This window comes from Tursiops truncatus, chromosome 4 (assembly GCF_011762595.2).
Source record: "Tursiops truncatus isolate mTurTru1 chromosome 4, mTurTru1.mat.Y, whole genome shotgun sequence".
Lineage (NCBI taxonomy): Eukaryota > Metazoa > Chordata > Mammalia > Artiodactyla > Delphinidae > Tursiops > Tursiops truncatus.
In genome coordinates, this window is record NC_047037.1 from 95,920,287 (window position 1) to 95,935,496 (window position 15,210).

General features: G+C 36.9%; 1 protein-coding gene across 31 annotated transcripts in view; it reads left to right on the top strand.

The window, feature by feature from the left end:
• The window catches only part of ABI3BP (ABI family member 3 binding protein), a 259,130-nt gene that overhangs the window by 151,881 nt on the left and 92,039 nt on the right, over positions 1–15,210 (top strand). For 16 of the 31 annotated variants that reach the window (XR_012331544.1, XM_073804304.1, XM_073804303.1 and 13 more), the window contains 12 exons: positions 3,242–3,283; positions 4,123–4,170; positions 5,128–5,208; positions 5,653–5,700; positions 6,783–6,845; positions 7,730–7,777; positions 9,487–9,546; positions 10,353–10,448; positions 11,790–11,822; positions 12,622–12,705; positions 13,674–13,733; positions 14,570–14,653. Coding sequence is in view for 30 of the 31 variants with exons in the window: in XM_073804304.1 (XP_073660405.1) it covers positions 3,242–3,283; positions 4,123–4,170; positions 5,128–5,208; positions 5,653–5,700; positions 6,783–6,845; positions 7,730–7,777; positions 9,487–9,546; positions 10,353–10,448; positions 11,790–11,822; positions 12,622–12,705; positions 13,674–13,733; positions 14,570–14,653 (747 nt within the window). In the remaining variant the exon portion in view is untranslated. Of the gene's footprint in view, positions 1–3,241; positions 3,284–4,122; positions 4,171–5,127; positions 5,209–5,652; positions 5,701–6,782; positions 6,846–6,960; positions 7,036–7,729; positions 7,778–9,486; positions 9,547–10,352; positions 10,449–11,789; positions 11,823–12,621; positions 12,706–13,673; positions 13,734–14,569; positions 14,654–15,210 lie in introns of all 31 variants that reach the window. The other 15 variants (XM_073804331.1, XM_073804309.1, XM_073804305.1 and 12 more) reach the window with 15 other exon arrangements.

A 15,210-nucleotide genomic window follows, 5' to 3' on the forward strand; every position in this document is an offset into this window, starting at 1 on the left:
GGAAAGAAATTATGGATTAGGCAAAGGGAGTATAGTTGATGCTGTGACCAGGGGTGAGGTCTCCAAGTCAGAGAAATGGAATGAAGTATTCTAACTCAGAGAGGTTATTAGGAGAAAGAAGCATAGCTAATAAAACTCAAGAGCCCTAGCAGTTTAAATCATAGAACTCTGACAGTCAGCTATCTGAGAGAAGGATTTCATGTACATTTATTTTAAAATTATGCCCAGAGGACTTTAGAATAAGGTAGTAACTCTTACATTTAAGCTGTATTTTGAATAGGGACCTATTACCAAGCAGCTTGAGAAATATTACTCTATGTTTGGGTCACCAACTTTTTATTTATTTATTTTTTGAATTTTATTTTTTTATACAGCAGGTTCTTATTAGTTATCCATTTTATACATATTAGTGTATATATGTCAATCCTAATCTCCCAATTCATCCCACCACCACCCCCTGCCATTTGGGGTCACCAACTTTAAGTAAATGTTTTTCCAATCTAATTATTTCTGTTGTTACAAGGTAACATTTGAAAACATCAAAAAAATGTCTCCTAATGTTTATTACCATTTATTCATGATAAGCTATATTATTACTTTTAGTGGTTTCTGGGGGAATAAAATGTTTCTGAGAGGAAATTCATTAATACAAATCAAGGTGGGAGAGTGTGTTCTTATCACTCTAAGGTATTTGAGCAAAGAGATTTCTTAATTTGACATTTCCCTTTAAAATGGGGGAAATCATTTGGAAGCTAATGGGTTTATATTCCTTTGATTTCTACCTTCTAATCACCTAAGAATAGCCACACTTTTCCCCTAACAGCAAGTATCACCACTTCAGAATCTGTGCCTAAACTTAAGCTAACTCATGTTGACTTTGAGTGGCCTGAGGCAACATAGAGTGATGACTGGTTCTCTATAAACCATTGCTTGGGTTTTAGCTTTTTAAAATGTATTTATTTTATGGCAACCACCACTATAGCTCTGCTAAATACTTCTTTTCCTGCCAAGGTTCAAGAGAGCAAATAAACCACCGAAAGCTTTTTGATTTGAGTCATTCATTGCCTTTCTCAGCCCTCTCCTCACACTCTCCTGTTTTTCTGTTTCACTTTCCATACAGGCTGCTTTTCCTTTGGTTTTCCTTTGTGGTTAAGCTAATGAGTAAAAACCCACATTGGTTTTGGTTTGTTTTATAAGTAGAATCCAGCACTTTCTTGAAAAATCCCAGACATCTACCATGTCCCAACTTGTCTGCCTCATCCAATAAGAATTGTTTCCTTCATAGTTAATTATTAAGATTGTAATGACGTTCGGCTCTTCAAGCTTTTAACGATCTGAAAAAAAGGGAGAGACCTCCGATTACAGCTGTTTGTTGTATGCATTTCTCTGACACGGTGGACAGAATAGTAAATTGTACTCATTGCTAGCCACAAATCCATGAGAGGGTTTTAGTTTTCTTTGTTTTGTGCTGAGGTGAGTGGTGTAGTTATTTGCATGCCACTCAGCTTTTTTTATGGAACATTTTTGCACCTTTATCGGTAATACCTTAAGGCTATGAAATAGAGGAAGTCTTATCAGAAGATGTATTTACTTTTAATAAACACTGACTTTAATATTTTTATATTCAGGTGAATTGGAAGCTTAATTGATGGGGCTCCATACCTATTTGGCCTCAGTCTCAGGACCTAAAAAATGCTGACTTTTCTTTATAAAATTCAAAAGACAGCATTCTTTGATCTCTGTGAAAGCTAAAAGGTGCTACAAGTACCAGATCTTACTTTTTCACACTTTTAGAAGGCAACTTTGTAGAAATTAAAACCTGAATTACAACCTCAAAGTTTCAAGAGAATTTTTGTTTTTTGCTATTTTCAGATGTGAATGCTTTTTGATATTTATTGTATTTAATTACCGATGTCTACTATTTATTTTCCCTTTCTCCTGTAGACTCTGACATTTAGCCACGCCCCCTCCCTCTCCCACACACACATTTTTTTACTTTGCCTAGTGTACTTCTATCTCGTACATCACTGCAGCTCTGCCATTCATCTGTTATAATCTATTTCTGACAAGTTCTTGAGAAATCAGAATTCTTTTTTTTGGCCACAGACATTCTAATGAATGATGCTACGTTTCAGTAACACCTGTGCCTTGCATTCAGAATAAATGAAAATTCTCTATCCTAATTATTTATTATTATATTTTCTTTTTTAGTTGCTAAAGAGTCACTACATGCTTCCCCCAAACCTTCCATACCCCCTAGTCCAGAAATATCAGAGATAACCCTGGTAAATGTAATATAAGGAATACATAAGTGCAAAATGATTTAAGTTCTGTTAAGCTGGTCAGTAGGGGCCATATTAATTGGTTTCTTTCTGTAAGAAAAAAAAAGTCAAAGAATATTCACTTTGTATTTCAACAACTGATTTCCTTTTTTATTTTCTTCTTGAAAGAAAAGAATTCTTTTTGTTCTACAGAATAGGAAACCTCTATTGGATGATCTTCTTTTAAAAAACCCAAATAGACTTTTTAACCAAACTATATTCAGCATGAGGTATAATTTATTTACTGCTAATCTGAATGGCATTGGAGAATTTATCTTTCAGAATATTTATATAATATTGTTATTCAATTTATTCAGCATTTGATGAAATCTGAGACTACTTTCTGACTTCTATTGATTTGATAATTTAAATGGAATAAATTTCATGTGTAAATCAATTTGTTCACCAGCAATAGATACTAGTAAATACGGGGAACACCATATGAACACGTGTGGCCCCTTTTAGACTGTAAGTTCCATTCCTATTTTTTGTGAAAGAATATCAGATCCGGTCAGGCTGAAAATCATCCCAAACTAACAGAGCTCAGGCACGGTCACAGGTCTGATGGGTCTGTTGCCTCTTCCCATTTTCTTGGGTGAAACCGACTGTCCTGCATGAAAATAAAATGGCAGGTGAACAACTTCTGAGAGGCTACACTGACTTCCTTTAATATGTCCTCAGGCACGAGGAACAGTAGTGGGGAAAATAGCTAAAAATCAACAACAAAAATTAGAATTCTCTATTCTTTCTTCTGTTGTGGTTTGTGGAGAGGCTGCAGGCTGATTGAGCTTTATTTCATAAGCCAATAGAACCTGATGGTTCACCAATGAGAGAACACTTATTATGGTAAAGGACCTTTAATTTCTAGCTTAAATGGTGCTCATCAGCATCCCCTTTGATAATACTTGCTTTCATTGCAGCCCTGGAACCTGAGACTCCACCACCATCACAGCCGCCAATAGGTAATGAAGTTTGCCTTAGTGAGTGAAAAAGAATTCTCTTTCTTTCACACCCTCTATGTTCACCTTTGTGCTTAGCTTTGGCTTTTCAAAAGATTATTTCTTTGTTGTCCTTCAGATCTTTCTTTCAGCCATTTTCACCAGAAGATAAACTCCCTGCCTGTGCTTAAGTGGAAGCTCTGAGACAGCCATGAAAGCCATACTGATTTTGATTTGTCACATTCCTTGTTGTCCCTCCTTGTATTTGAGCACCATGTCCTGAGCTTGTTTTAACCTGGTTATTTCCCATAGAGGACCATGGCTTCCCCAGGACATATTTGTGCTTTCACTTTTAGAGGTGTTTTTCTTACTTTCAAAACTCTAACATTTTCAGACTTTCTTGAAAAGCATTATGGTCTTTCCAGATCTAAATATCCTAATGTGTCACTAGGAAATTCATTAAATGAGAGAAATATAAAAATTCACCCCAGTCTATGTAGCTTCTTTTCCTTCAAGAGAGCAAAAACTGTTCTGCTAGTGCTGTCTTAGCCAGTTATTCACATTTTCCTTCATAACATGAGCTGTTGGTTACTTTATTGCATTTACATCTTCCAAATGAGAGTCATGCCTTTTTTTTTTTTCCATTTCTCTTTCCAAACTTAACTGACCAGCTGCGTTTTTGTTCATTTTGTCTAAAAACACAGGAATCTATTTACATAAAAAAGGAATGTCTTATATGGATAAAAGTTTCACCATTTATGATTGCTCAACTTAGTACTTAAAAATTAAGCATTTTTCATATTTTACTAAAGTTCATCATTTTTCCGTTGATTTTGATTCCTTCTTGATCATTTTTCGTGCAGTCTTAGAACCTGGAACACTGGGAACTAAACCTTCAACAACAACATTAGGTAATGCAGTGAGTGACCTACCTTTTTTTCCTTTTCCTGACTGCTGGCATCTTTATTAACAGGCTCACATTAATGGATTTGTTCATTAATGTCCATTTGTGTGTGTGTGTTCTCTATTCCTTTGGAGAAAAATTTTAAATCCTATAGTCTAAAAATTATATCTCACTCTTTAAAAGTTGCCTTCCCTGAAATAATTTGAGAATTCAAAGCCTTTTTGCACATGTTACTGATTTACAGATTTTTTTTATTGGAGTATAATTGCTTTACAATGTTGTGTTAGTTTCTGCTGTACACTGAAGTGAAGCAGCTATATATGTATCAGTATACATATATCCCCTCCCCCTTGGACCTCCCTCCCACCCCACCCCCCTTCCCACCCATCTAGGTCATCACAGAGCACCAAGCCGAGCTCCCTGTGTTGTACAGCAGCTTCCCACTAGCTATCTACTTTACACATAGTAGTGTATTTATGTCCGACCTAATCTCCCAATTCATCCCACCCTCCCTTTCCCCCACCCCACCCCATGTTGATTTGCAGATTTTTAAATGCTAAGCGAAAAACATTTCCTTTTGAATTTTAGGCCAAATAAATTTTACTTTTTATCCCTAGTGCCTTCTAAAAGTAACTTTTCTCATGTTCCTGTTAAACATATACCTTCAAAAATTTAATGAGACCGTCTTCTCCAAGCTGTACAAAGTTCTGAATTTTCCACCTCAAAATAGAATAGAGAGATCTTTTGAACAGTTATTTATAAATATTTGGCAAAAAATAAAATAAAAATCCATTATTCAAGACCTCATTTAACTGGGTAAATAATGATAGAAAGTGGCAAACAGAAGGATACGTATCTGCAATAAATCAAAGGGCTTAAATGTGCTTCTAAGATACACGTAGTATTGATGGTCAGTTTGTAGGGCCACCTTTTGTGTATTAACTAGCTGATTTTCTTTCTTCAGCTCCACCAAAGACCAAACGACCAGGTCGTCGTCCCCGCCCTAAAACCACACCTAGTCCAGATGTGCCCAAGTCCAAACCTGGTAAATGTGATGTTCAGGGTTCCAATTAACATAGAAAGTGGAATGTGGTAGTTTCTGATATAGTAGCTGCCTACCTCCTAAATAGCTGGGCTTTAGGAACCAGTGTAGTTGATTTTTATATTTAAGGATCTATACTTTCTAAATTCACGTTTTATGAATACGTTTATCTTTTTATTTGTAGTTATTAAGTATACACAGCAGTAAGCTGGGCCACTAAGTGGATCGTTAAAGTAGGGCACCGTAAAGCTTTTACATAAGATGCGTATTCATGGCAGATGAGATGTGGGAAAGCAATAGGGAGAAGAGGGGCAAATGGGAAAAATGAAAAGGAAAATCACATTCAAAAAAAGTACACGGTTTAAGTAAAGATGGAAGAGTAATGTTTCCTTCCTCAAGATGCCGCTTCTTGACATAATTAGTATTTTTGGTGTTTTGCCTCTATAGCTCTGGAACCTGCTACGGTACAACTGGAGCCCTTGGTGCCCACAGTTGGTAATTCTGGTCTCCTCCAATTGCTTTCCCAGGTTGTCACTTTTGCTTTTCCTGCTCTCTGCCCAGGCATGACTGCAATTCTATACACAGTGTCACAGTTTTGTTCTATGCTTTCCCTCACCTTTCCTATCTGGGTCTGAAGAGCCTGAAGATAGGAAACTTCTAGAAGAATTCTGTATGCTAATTCAGGGAAAGTCCATGGTTTTGAACACAACTTCCTGGTTTTCCAGAAACCCTCTGTCCTCCCATCACGTGTCCTCGTGTAGAGAAAACCATCTACTCTTTCTCAGGGACTTCCGTGCTCATCCTGGACTTGGCAAATGGCAATGTTTTATTCCAGTGTCATGATTACCATTTCATTGCTTTACTCATTCAACTTGTAAGACTTTCTCCCTCTTAAACAGCTGCATGAAATAATGGCTCCTTCAGCTTTTCTGTTTCTCTGGGGAATTTTTTTGAGCATGTTTTGATAACCAAAGTCACACACACTGTTCTTTGTCTAGGGTCCAAGATAAAAATAGTATGGTCTTTATAACTTGAGAATATTAAAAGTCTCCAGCTGGTTTTATTGTTTTCAGTCCTAATGCTGTTTTGATTATAATTATTTCATTATAATTTCTCAGCATTCACAATAAATCTGTCACTGGTTTACTTTAGAAAATTCCAGAAATAAATAGCCATGTAACATGCTGTATAATTTCAAGTATCTATGGGTTACTTTCCTGATTTCCTACTAAGCAAGTTTCAGATTTCTACCTTACTGTTTTTATACTGGGGAAAAGAAAAAAAAAACCTATCCAGTAAGAAACAGAACTATTACACTTGTCATTTTAGAAATTACTTATACAGAAAAAAGTCTTCTTATAGTTCTCCTTACTTTTGTTGAGAGACACATTTTGAACATTTCCTGAAGGTTTTTTTCTTTCAGAAAAATCAGTAGGAATGGACACATTTCCCACCCTTCCCACCCCAGGAATTAATTTTGTTGTATATTCACTGAATTTATATAGTATCTTTGCTTGAGCATATGTGTCCTTAATTATTGACAGTTACAGCTGTGACCTTAATACTTTTTTCTTTAGCGTCGAAACCATCCGAAAGACCTAAAACTACACGTAGACCAGATGTACCTCAAATCCAGCCTGGTAATCTCTACTGTCAATGTCTTAATCTATAACTAGGAAAACGGTGTGTAAGTAGCACTAATCTTGACATTCACAGCTCTGACATGACACTAATTATAGCACCTTTTTCCTTCAGATTCAAAATCACCAAAGCAATTACTTCCTAAACCCAAAACCACAGCAAAACCAGATACGCCACCACCTAAGTCCGGTAAACAATTTCCAGTGCTTCGGCTTAAGAAGCTTTTTCTTTGGGGATGTTGCTGAAGATGCTTACAGTTTGTCACATCATAAAAGCATAGAAACCCAAATACCATGGTTTTTTTGTTCATTATCTTCTCAAAGTAGCCACACTTGTGTTTCATGTGTTAAATGAACAAATTAATGTTTGGGAAATTAGTAAATTTTATATCGGATTGTCTGACAGATTCCACTCTTAAAGCATTTTTAGGTTCTGTCTTCTCAATTCGGGTTTGTAATGAATAGAAGCCTGGTTTTTCTGTATCTGGAGCATTTTTGAAAGTGATTTTAGCAGCTGCCACTAGGGAGGCTGACGCTGTGTTCTTCCCTTATAGGCACATGGAGATTGGCTTTCTCTAAAATACCTTATTGGCTTTTCAAATGGTACCTATGAACTAAGTGATTTTCTACTAAATAAGAAGATATTATATAATAGTTCTGAAAATTCAATTGTTTTCCAAGTGACATTTTCTCCTAAGATGCCAATTAGTATAAAATTCTAATTTACTGAGAGCATCTCTCATAATAAGTCTCTCAAGGAGGCAATTTATATCAGCTTAGAATAAACCAAGTTCTGTGTCCTGTGAATTAAGCATCAATGAGCACCTAAAAGTCTAGCTTTCCTTAGTTTTGTTTCCTATATCTGTTTATTTTTTATGGTGCAGTCTTTGAGCCTGTTACATTTGAGAATGAAGTGCCCTCCACAACCATAGGTAACGATGGATGTCTTCCCTCTTGGTCGATGTTTCTCTGAACTTGCCCCTCTCATTTCTGTCACTGTCTGTAGTCTCTTGTGTAAACAATTGCCATTCATCCTCTTTTTCATTCATTCCCAAAAACTGTTTACTATTTTCAACAAGCACCTTTTTAATATACTTAGGCATTCTTACAGCTGCCGCTCAGCTTACAATCCCTGAATGTTTTTTGTTCTTTGATCATCTTCAGAGATAGTCAGATTGCTTGCAGCACTTGATGTTGGCAAGAGTTACAGGTGCTCTCTCCATCCATCATTCAAACCAGGACATTTTTGAAATCTCTGCTTTTATGTATGTATAATTTATGATGTGGGAGAGGGACAATGAAAAAGCTGGTTGGGGCTTGAGAAAATACAAATTGTCTCTTTCTCGCAAAAGTCCTTTCTTCTTGATTCCATACTGTTCGAATGCAACTGGACCTTTCTGTTGATAAATCCGTCCTGTGGTGTTGAATTCCAAACAAAATAGGGATTTTCCTCTTTTGTTTGAAGGTAATCAGCTTTGAATATTGTTTTGTCCTGTGGTTCTCACTTTCTATCTCTTCCGGATGCCATGTTTTCCTTTAGTTCAGAAGATGTTCTCAGATGTGGCTTAAACCAACTCTGTGCTGTGTTATCTTGGACAGTCAGCAAAAGGCAATCTCCATATAAATGCTTACAGAGTTTTTGGTGATACGATATTTTAATGTTACATTTAATCTTATGGACTTGAAAAATAGAGACACTATTTTAAAACCAAGGAGTCATAAGTCTTAATTTTATACCAATGTGTAATTCAATCATTTCAGAATATTAGAGAATTAGAGGAATCCTGTTTATTCAGACAAAAGTTGAATTATTACTTTTCAGACCTTTTTCTTTTTTTTTTTTTTTTTTTTTTTGCGGTACGCGGGCCTCTCACTGTTGTGGCCACAGGCTCCGGACGCGCAGGCTCAGCGGCCATGGCCCATGGGCCCAGCTGCTCCGCGGCATGTGGGATCCTCCCGGACCGGGGCACGAACCCGCGTCCCCTGCATCGGCAGGCAGACTCTCAACCACCGCGCCACCAGGGAAGCCCCAGACCTTTTTCTTAATCATCTCTGTTCCTCACTTGAATAGTTATCTCCCAAGTATCCATTTGAAATAAATGAATAAATAAGGACAAATTGTAGCAAAGAGTATCACCTTTATTGTGGAGAAAGGGCACAAGGTTATCTTTTGCATAACTGTCACAGATCTCCAATAATCAGACTGATTAAGAACATTTTTAAAAATTCTCACCACTACCACCATTTCTCAAAAAAATATATGAATAATGGTGGTGAAAACCTTTCAAATACTAACAGAAGTTTTCATAATAATTTTTCAGAGTAATTTAAAATACGTATCAGACAGCTAAGAGATTTTTTTGGAGCCAAGTTTCCAATACAGCTGCAATCAGATAATTAAACACCAAAAAACCTACTTTTCATTGGCCTCACAGGGATGCAAAGTGCAAGGGGTATGGCTGTTTTGTGAGATAAATGGGTACCAGAGTACAGCCAGTTATTACGAACTAATACTCTTTTTCCAGAGTTCATAAATGCTTTTTAAACATTACAGGATTAAAAGGATTCATTTTCAAGATAATTTTGTTTCTTTTCCTATGTTTCTTAAATCTCCATTGTTTATTGTATTGCTTTTGGTCAGTTCCTGCCAGAGACATTGAACCTGTAACTCTGAGAACTGAGGCTCCTTGGACAACATTAGGTAACGACCTTTGATGTCTTCAGGCAAGAGCATTTTCTGTTCATGGTCCAGTCAATTCCATTACTATGTTGGTCAAAGGGTTTTCTCTTCTGTAAGATGTTTTCATCATCCCTTTTTGTCACTCAGCTATATTCTTTCATTTTGAACATATTGAAGATGTTTAAAATAAGTCACTTGGTTAGAATATAAGCATCTCTGAAGCTAGTGCAGAGTATCTATCACCCACATTATCCAGCTTTCTTAAAGCTTTACAGAGCCAGTGGTTCTGCTGAATTCCAAACGCAGTTAGGAGTCTCTGCCCTATGAACATCAGGTATAATTCTGTGGCCATGAAAAGAAAGTTGTTTTAAGATATTCCAGGCATTTTTATGGTCTACCAATGATTTTAAGAAATGAGATGTGTTTAGTCTAATAATGTTTAATGGGATGTATGCCTAAACCAAGTCATTTCTAAATATAATCTCCCCAAAGCAGGTGAGCCTGTGTCCCTCTCTAATGCGATGTAGACATGCTGTGCTTCTGACGTCCCTTGGATCAGGGTTCTCTTTGAAAATCTGATACCAGCAATAACAGTAAAGTTTTCAGATAATTAAAATAATGTTATATGTTCTTTCTCAAAAGAACTGTCAGCAGACAACCCCCCACAACTTTTTTTTGGCATATGGATGACAAAGAAAATTCCAAACCCCAGAGACAAATTTCTCAAGACTCCAGAAAATCTAGCAAAATTTTATAAAACCTAGAGCCATGTATCATCCTTTTTTTCTGGAGTCATAAGACAACATTAACCAGTTTCCTTTCTTCAGCTCCAAAAACATCACAAAGAACAAGAAAACGTCGTCCACGTCCACGTCCCAAACATAAAACCACGCCGAGCCCAGAGACACCTCAGGGCAAACTAGGTAAATATGTGGTTCCTGGTACCTGTGGAACCTTGTTGGATGTGATACTGTGGTGGGAGTGTAACTCGCTGCCTAGTAACCCTGCGATCCTTCAGGATGGATGCCCAAGTTACAAGTGCTCTAGTCAATTCATGTGACTTCCTCACGCTACTTAGTATCTTCTTGGTACCTTGTATTTGCTTCTCTCACCATTCGATTACATTTTCTCTTTGATTCTGGCTCCGCAAAAACGTATCTAGTTGAGTATCTAGCCTATTTAGTTCAATTAGTCTCATATTTAATGAACTGCCACATTAGCATTTGTGAGGAATAGTTTAGAAATAACAAGGGACTTGGCTTCATTGAGGGAGGAAGCTGCTCTTGTGTGAAACTGTTCATATGCAGATAGAAAGGAAAATGGGCAAAAGCAACATATTTATTGAGTTTTACCAACTGTTAGTTAATTCTTAGAGAAGTGAAAGATCCATGGGGGTGATAAGTGTCATGTGGACCTTTGAAATGTGTATAGTTTGTAGATTTGTTGGAGGGATGAGCAGGAATAACAAACAGAAGCTGGAAGGTGCCATATGTGTGGATGACAGCAGAAGGATAGGACTTGGAAGTAGAACTTGATTGTGAGAAAGGAGAAGGGCAATGTTTACTTGGCTGGTGCTCAGAAATTGTGGTCAGCAGTGCTACTTTTAGATGGGTCTGTGAAGAGGACCTGAGTGCCTGACTTCAATGATTGGATTTGAGCCACTTGGCTGCAGCATACTCTCCAGTCAGCCCATTTCTGTCCTGATAACAGAGAGATGAACTGACAAGTTTTGTAGACTGAATGACGCTTTGTATCTTGCTCTTTTATATGGCTTTGTTTGGACAGAGGTCTTGGTCTTTTTCCAAAGTGGACTCTTAACAAAAAGGAGCGTTGTCTATTTTGGTTATTCATTACCAATATCTGCTTAAATATATCAACAATTGCATCTATCATGACATAGATGTAATTGTTTGTTTTCCAGTATATTGTGTTATAAATTATACTTTCACATTCTTTTCTTACAGTTGTTAACTGTAATGTTTTTAGACAGATGCCTAAAGATTTTTCTAAGCAGAGTTTTCCATTATATTATCAGATGATATAAAAAGCAATACTTGTAGGTAACCATGTAGGGATAATAAGGGTATAACCATTTCATAATATCATATATCTTTGTACCCTCACCTTGGAACTTTGAAAATTTTGCTTTCTGGCCGTAGAACCACACTACCCTAGTGAAGTTCATTTTCAAGAGAGTTTGGTGACTTTTCTTATGTGTTTAACAATTCTTTTTTTTAATTGCTTTCGATCATTTCTTGCTACAGACCTTGAACCTGTTACTACTGGGACATCTTTAGGTAATGATCCTGTACATCCTTCAGCAAGTGCTTTCTTGTTGTCAGACTTATCTATGTTCTGTAGAGACAATGATGTCATAATTTATTGTCATCCTATTGCTGTGTTCATCTTAAAATATAAAAGGCTTTCTTTCTAACATTAATGTGTATAAACTTTAATTCAACACATCTATTTGCTGCATCTCCCAGCTTGTAATTGCATCATGTCAATCTGAGTCTCTGTTTAAATAGTACTGTTCGTTAGAGCTGGGGGCTAAATGTGATTCTCCATATATTCTTTATTTAGACCACCAATATAGTGTCAATTATGATACCATGAAGTTTCTTTAAGCATCTTACTTTCTATATTTCAAGTTCTACATAACTTTTTTTTTTTTTGCTTTATTGATGTTGCACCTAATTTTGTGTAGTTATTTTAGTAAATTACCAAGTGGAAAATTTGCCCAAGACTAGTTGTTTTAAATTATAAGTGAATAGTATAGGATGGTTTGAAACTTCTCTCATGCTTTCACAGTTTAGCGTGATTTCTCATTAGGGACGCTTTCAAGAAAATGATAGTCCCTCATCTTCATTTCTTAAACATAATTATAATATAATTTTTAATCTCTAGAGAATTCTCAATTATAAAAGAAAACCTGTTAATATATTAAAGGATAAAATTTCAAACCAAAGTAACAATGGTGTCTCCACTCAAAAGAACTCTGGCAAGTTTTAGAAGGCTTAGAGCCCGGTTATATCATCCTATTCAGAGGCAATGGAGTCACCAGCACTATAATAATCCTAACTTTTCTTCCTTCAGCTCTAACAACAACAAAGAGACCCCGTCGTCCACGTCCCAAACCTAAAATCACGCCCCATCCAGAAGTACCTCAGACCACACTGGGTAAATATGCTGTTTCTGGTTTAAGGAATCCAAGCATTCTACCCCATCTGGGACCCTGAATTCTGTGCACATAATCGGTACATGCCTTATATATCTCTTAAGAGTAAACACTATTCTTCTTATTAATCCCTTCTATATCCCCATAACCATATTAGCACCTGTGAGACAAATCAGAAGTAGGAATTATGCTTTATTTCCCAAACATTTTGTACTATAGTTGTAAACAAGAGCTGTTCCTGCATAAACAGGTAGAAAATAACATAGGGCAGCATGTGTATACAAATGTAAAATAATTTCTGAAATAGTACAAATGATATATGCTAGAAATATAGTAAATATTTGGAGCAGGAAAAGATCCAGGATAATTAGGGGAAAAAATCAGTGCAGAATTTGGATGAGTGAAGGGTTGAGGGAACAAAGGCTGATAAACAGGGAATGTGCTGAAGGAAGCTGGTGACCAGACAGAGGATGACTTGTTGATAACACTCCTGTTGAATGGGCCTCTATAGGATGAAATAAAGAGGACTGGGATGTCTACTCAAGAGCTTAAGTTTGATCCAGTGGGCTTCACTGATCCTTACTTCTACACAGGACGATGCTTTTTCTATTCTTAGAACTGAAGATGCTTAGTTTAATATGATACCACAAACTGAGAGGTTGTTCCTCACCTTATTATATTAAATGCCACTCTCTTCACTAAGGACTTAGTGAGTATGGTCTCAGCTTCTTTTTGGCTCTCTGTTCTATGTGTGGTGGGCAGACCCTAGGGTGAAGCCCTACTCCCCACCGCCTCTACCTCTCACCTCCCACCCCTATAGTTCCTGACACTTGGTTTTAAACTTTTGTGTAATCCATCCTTGCCCTTCCCTTTTCCCCTTTGAAGCATTATTTTTACTGTTAAGATGAATTTTCTGACATTTCATGCACTCACAAAAATCTCTTTGATTTCTTTTCTTACTTTTGATCAGTTCCTGCCACAATCCCTGAACCAGTTACTCTTAGGACCGAGGCTCCAGGGACGACCGTAGGTAATGACACATTATGTCCATAAGCATCTGCTCCTACTCATTTCAGACCCATTTCGCCACTGTCATAACCACAAGACACTGTGTCATCCTCTGTTGTCATTACCACAAGACTCTGTGTCATCCTCTGTTGTCATTCAATTACTTCCTAATATATTGAAGAGTATTAAAACAACTCATTTGTTATTCAAAGAATCAAGTATGAACTTAGCTTAGTATACATATCTGTAAGGCAATGCGTTTGAATTTGTGGCATCTCATCCCTATGTAACCTTTTAATCACATTCTGTGTTACTGAGTTTCAGACACAATCAATGGGGGTTAGGGGTGGGAGTGTCTGTCCTTGATCCAAACTGAGTACAGTGTCACAGCCATTATGGTGTGACGTAATTCTTACGCAGATCTAAATTCCTATATTTTTTACTACGTGCACGATTTTGTTTTTATTTTGCCATTTTAGATAATGATAGTCTTTTTTCAGTAAGGAGTGAAATAGAAAATATGTCCAAGGCTAGTAAATTGAAGTTACCAGCACCATCATTAGTGTAAAGTCACCCTACCCCTTCCCCACCATCACAATAATTCAGTAGGTTTTTGGAACTTTTTTCATTCCAAAATCCCTTCTGAGAATATCCTTGATATATCAACTCAGGTTTCTGTGTGATTTTTGTTTTTCACAGTAATATAAGTGATAAAAAGAGGCAATCATCAAATACGGACAAATGTTTCAAACTCAAAAGAAAAATTTCCTGCAATTCAAGAAATTATAACAACTATAATCCTATCCACAGCTTCTGGAACTAAAAACACTCTATTAACCTGAAGTTTTTTTCCTTTAGCCCCCAAAGTGCCTCAGCGGACTCATCATCCACATCCCAAATCTGAAACCACATGGCATCCTGAAACACCTCAGACTGAACTGGGTAAATGTGTATGTAGATCCTGGTTGAGGAATCCTGCAGCCCATCCCTGTGAGGTCTAGAGAAAGTGAAGGGGCAAGTCAGGGCCAGCGGCCACTTTCACTCCAGAGCAGACAACCAGAACACAGTCGGACAGGTCTTAGGGGGTAGCCAAATTCCTTCCCCTTTGTGAATTAGAATCTTCTCTCTAAATGTCTATTTCATTGGCTTCTCATTCAATTCTATCCATCCTCTATATATTGAATGTGTGTAGTGGACTGAAACAGCTATAGGTCAAACATATATTTGGGCAAATAGACTATTTCTTGGTAACTATTAAAGTTGTATAAGTCATAGTACAGATCTAAGGCAAGAGTTAGCAAATATTTTCTATAAAGGGCAAGATAGTAAATATTTGGGGCTTGGTGGCCCCAATAATCTCTGATGTATAGTTTTCTTTTTTCCCTTTTTTTTTTTTTTTTAACAATCACTTAAAAATGGAAATGGGCTATGTGAAAACAAGCCCTGGGCAACGTTTGGCCTATGGGCCATAGTTTGTGAACCCCTGGTTTAAAGAAACG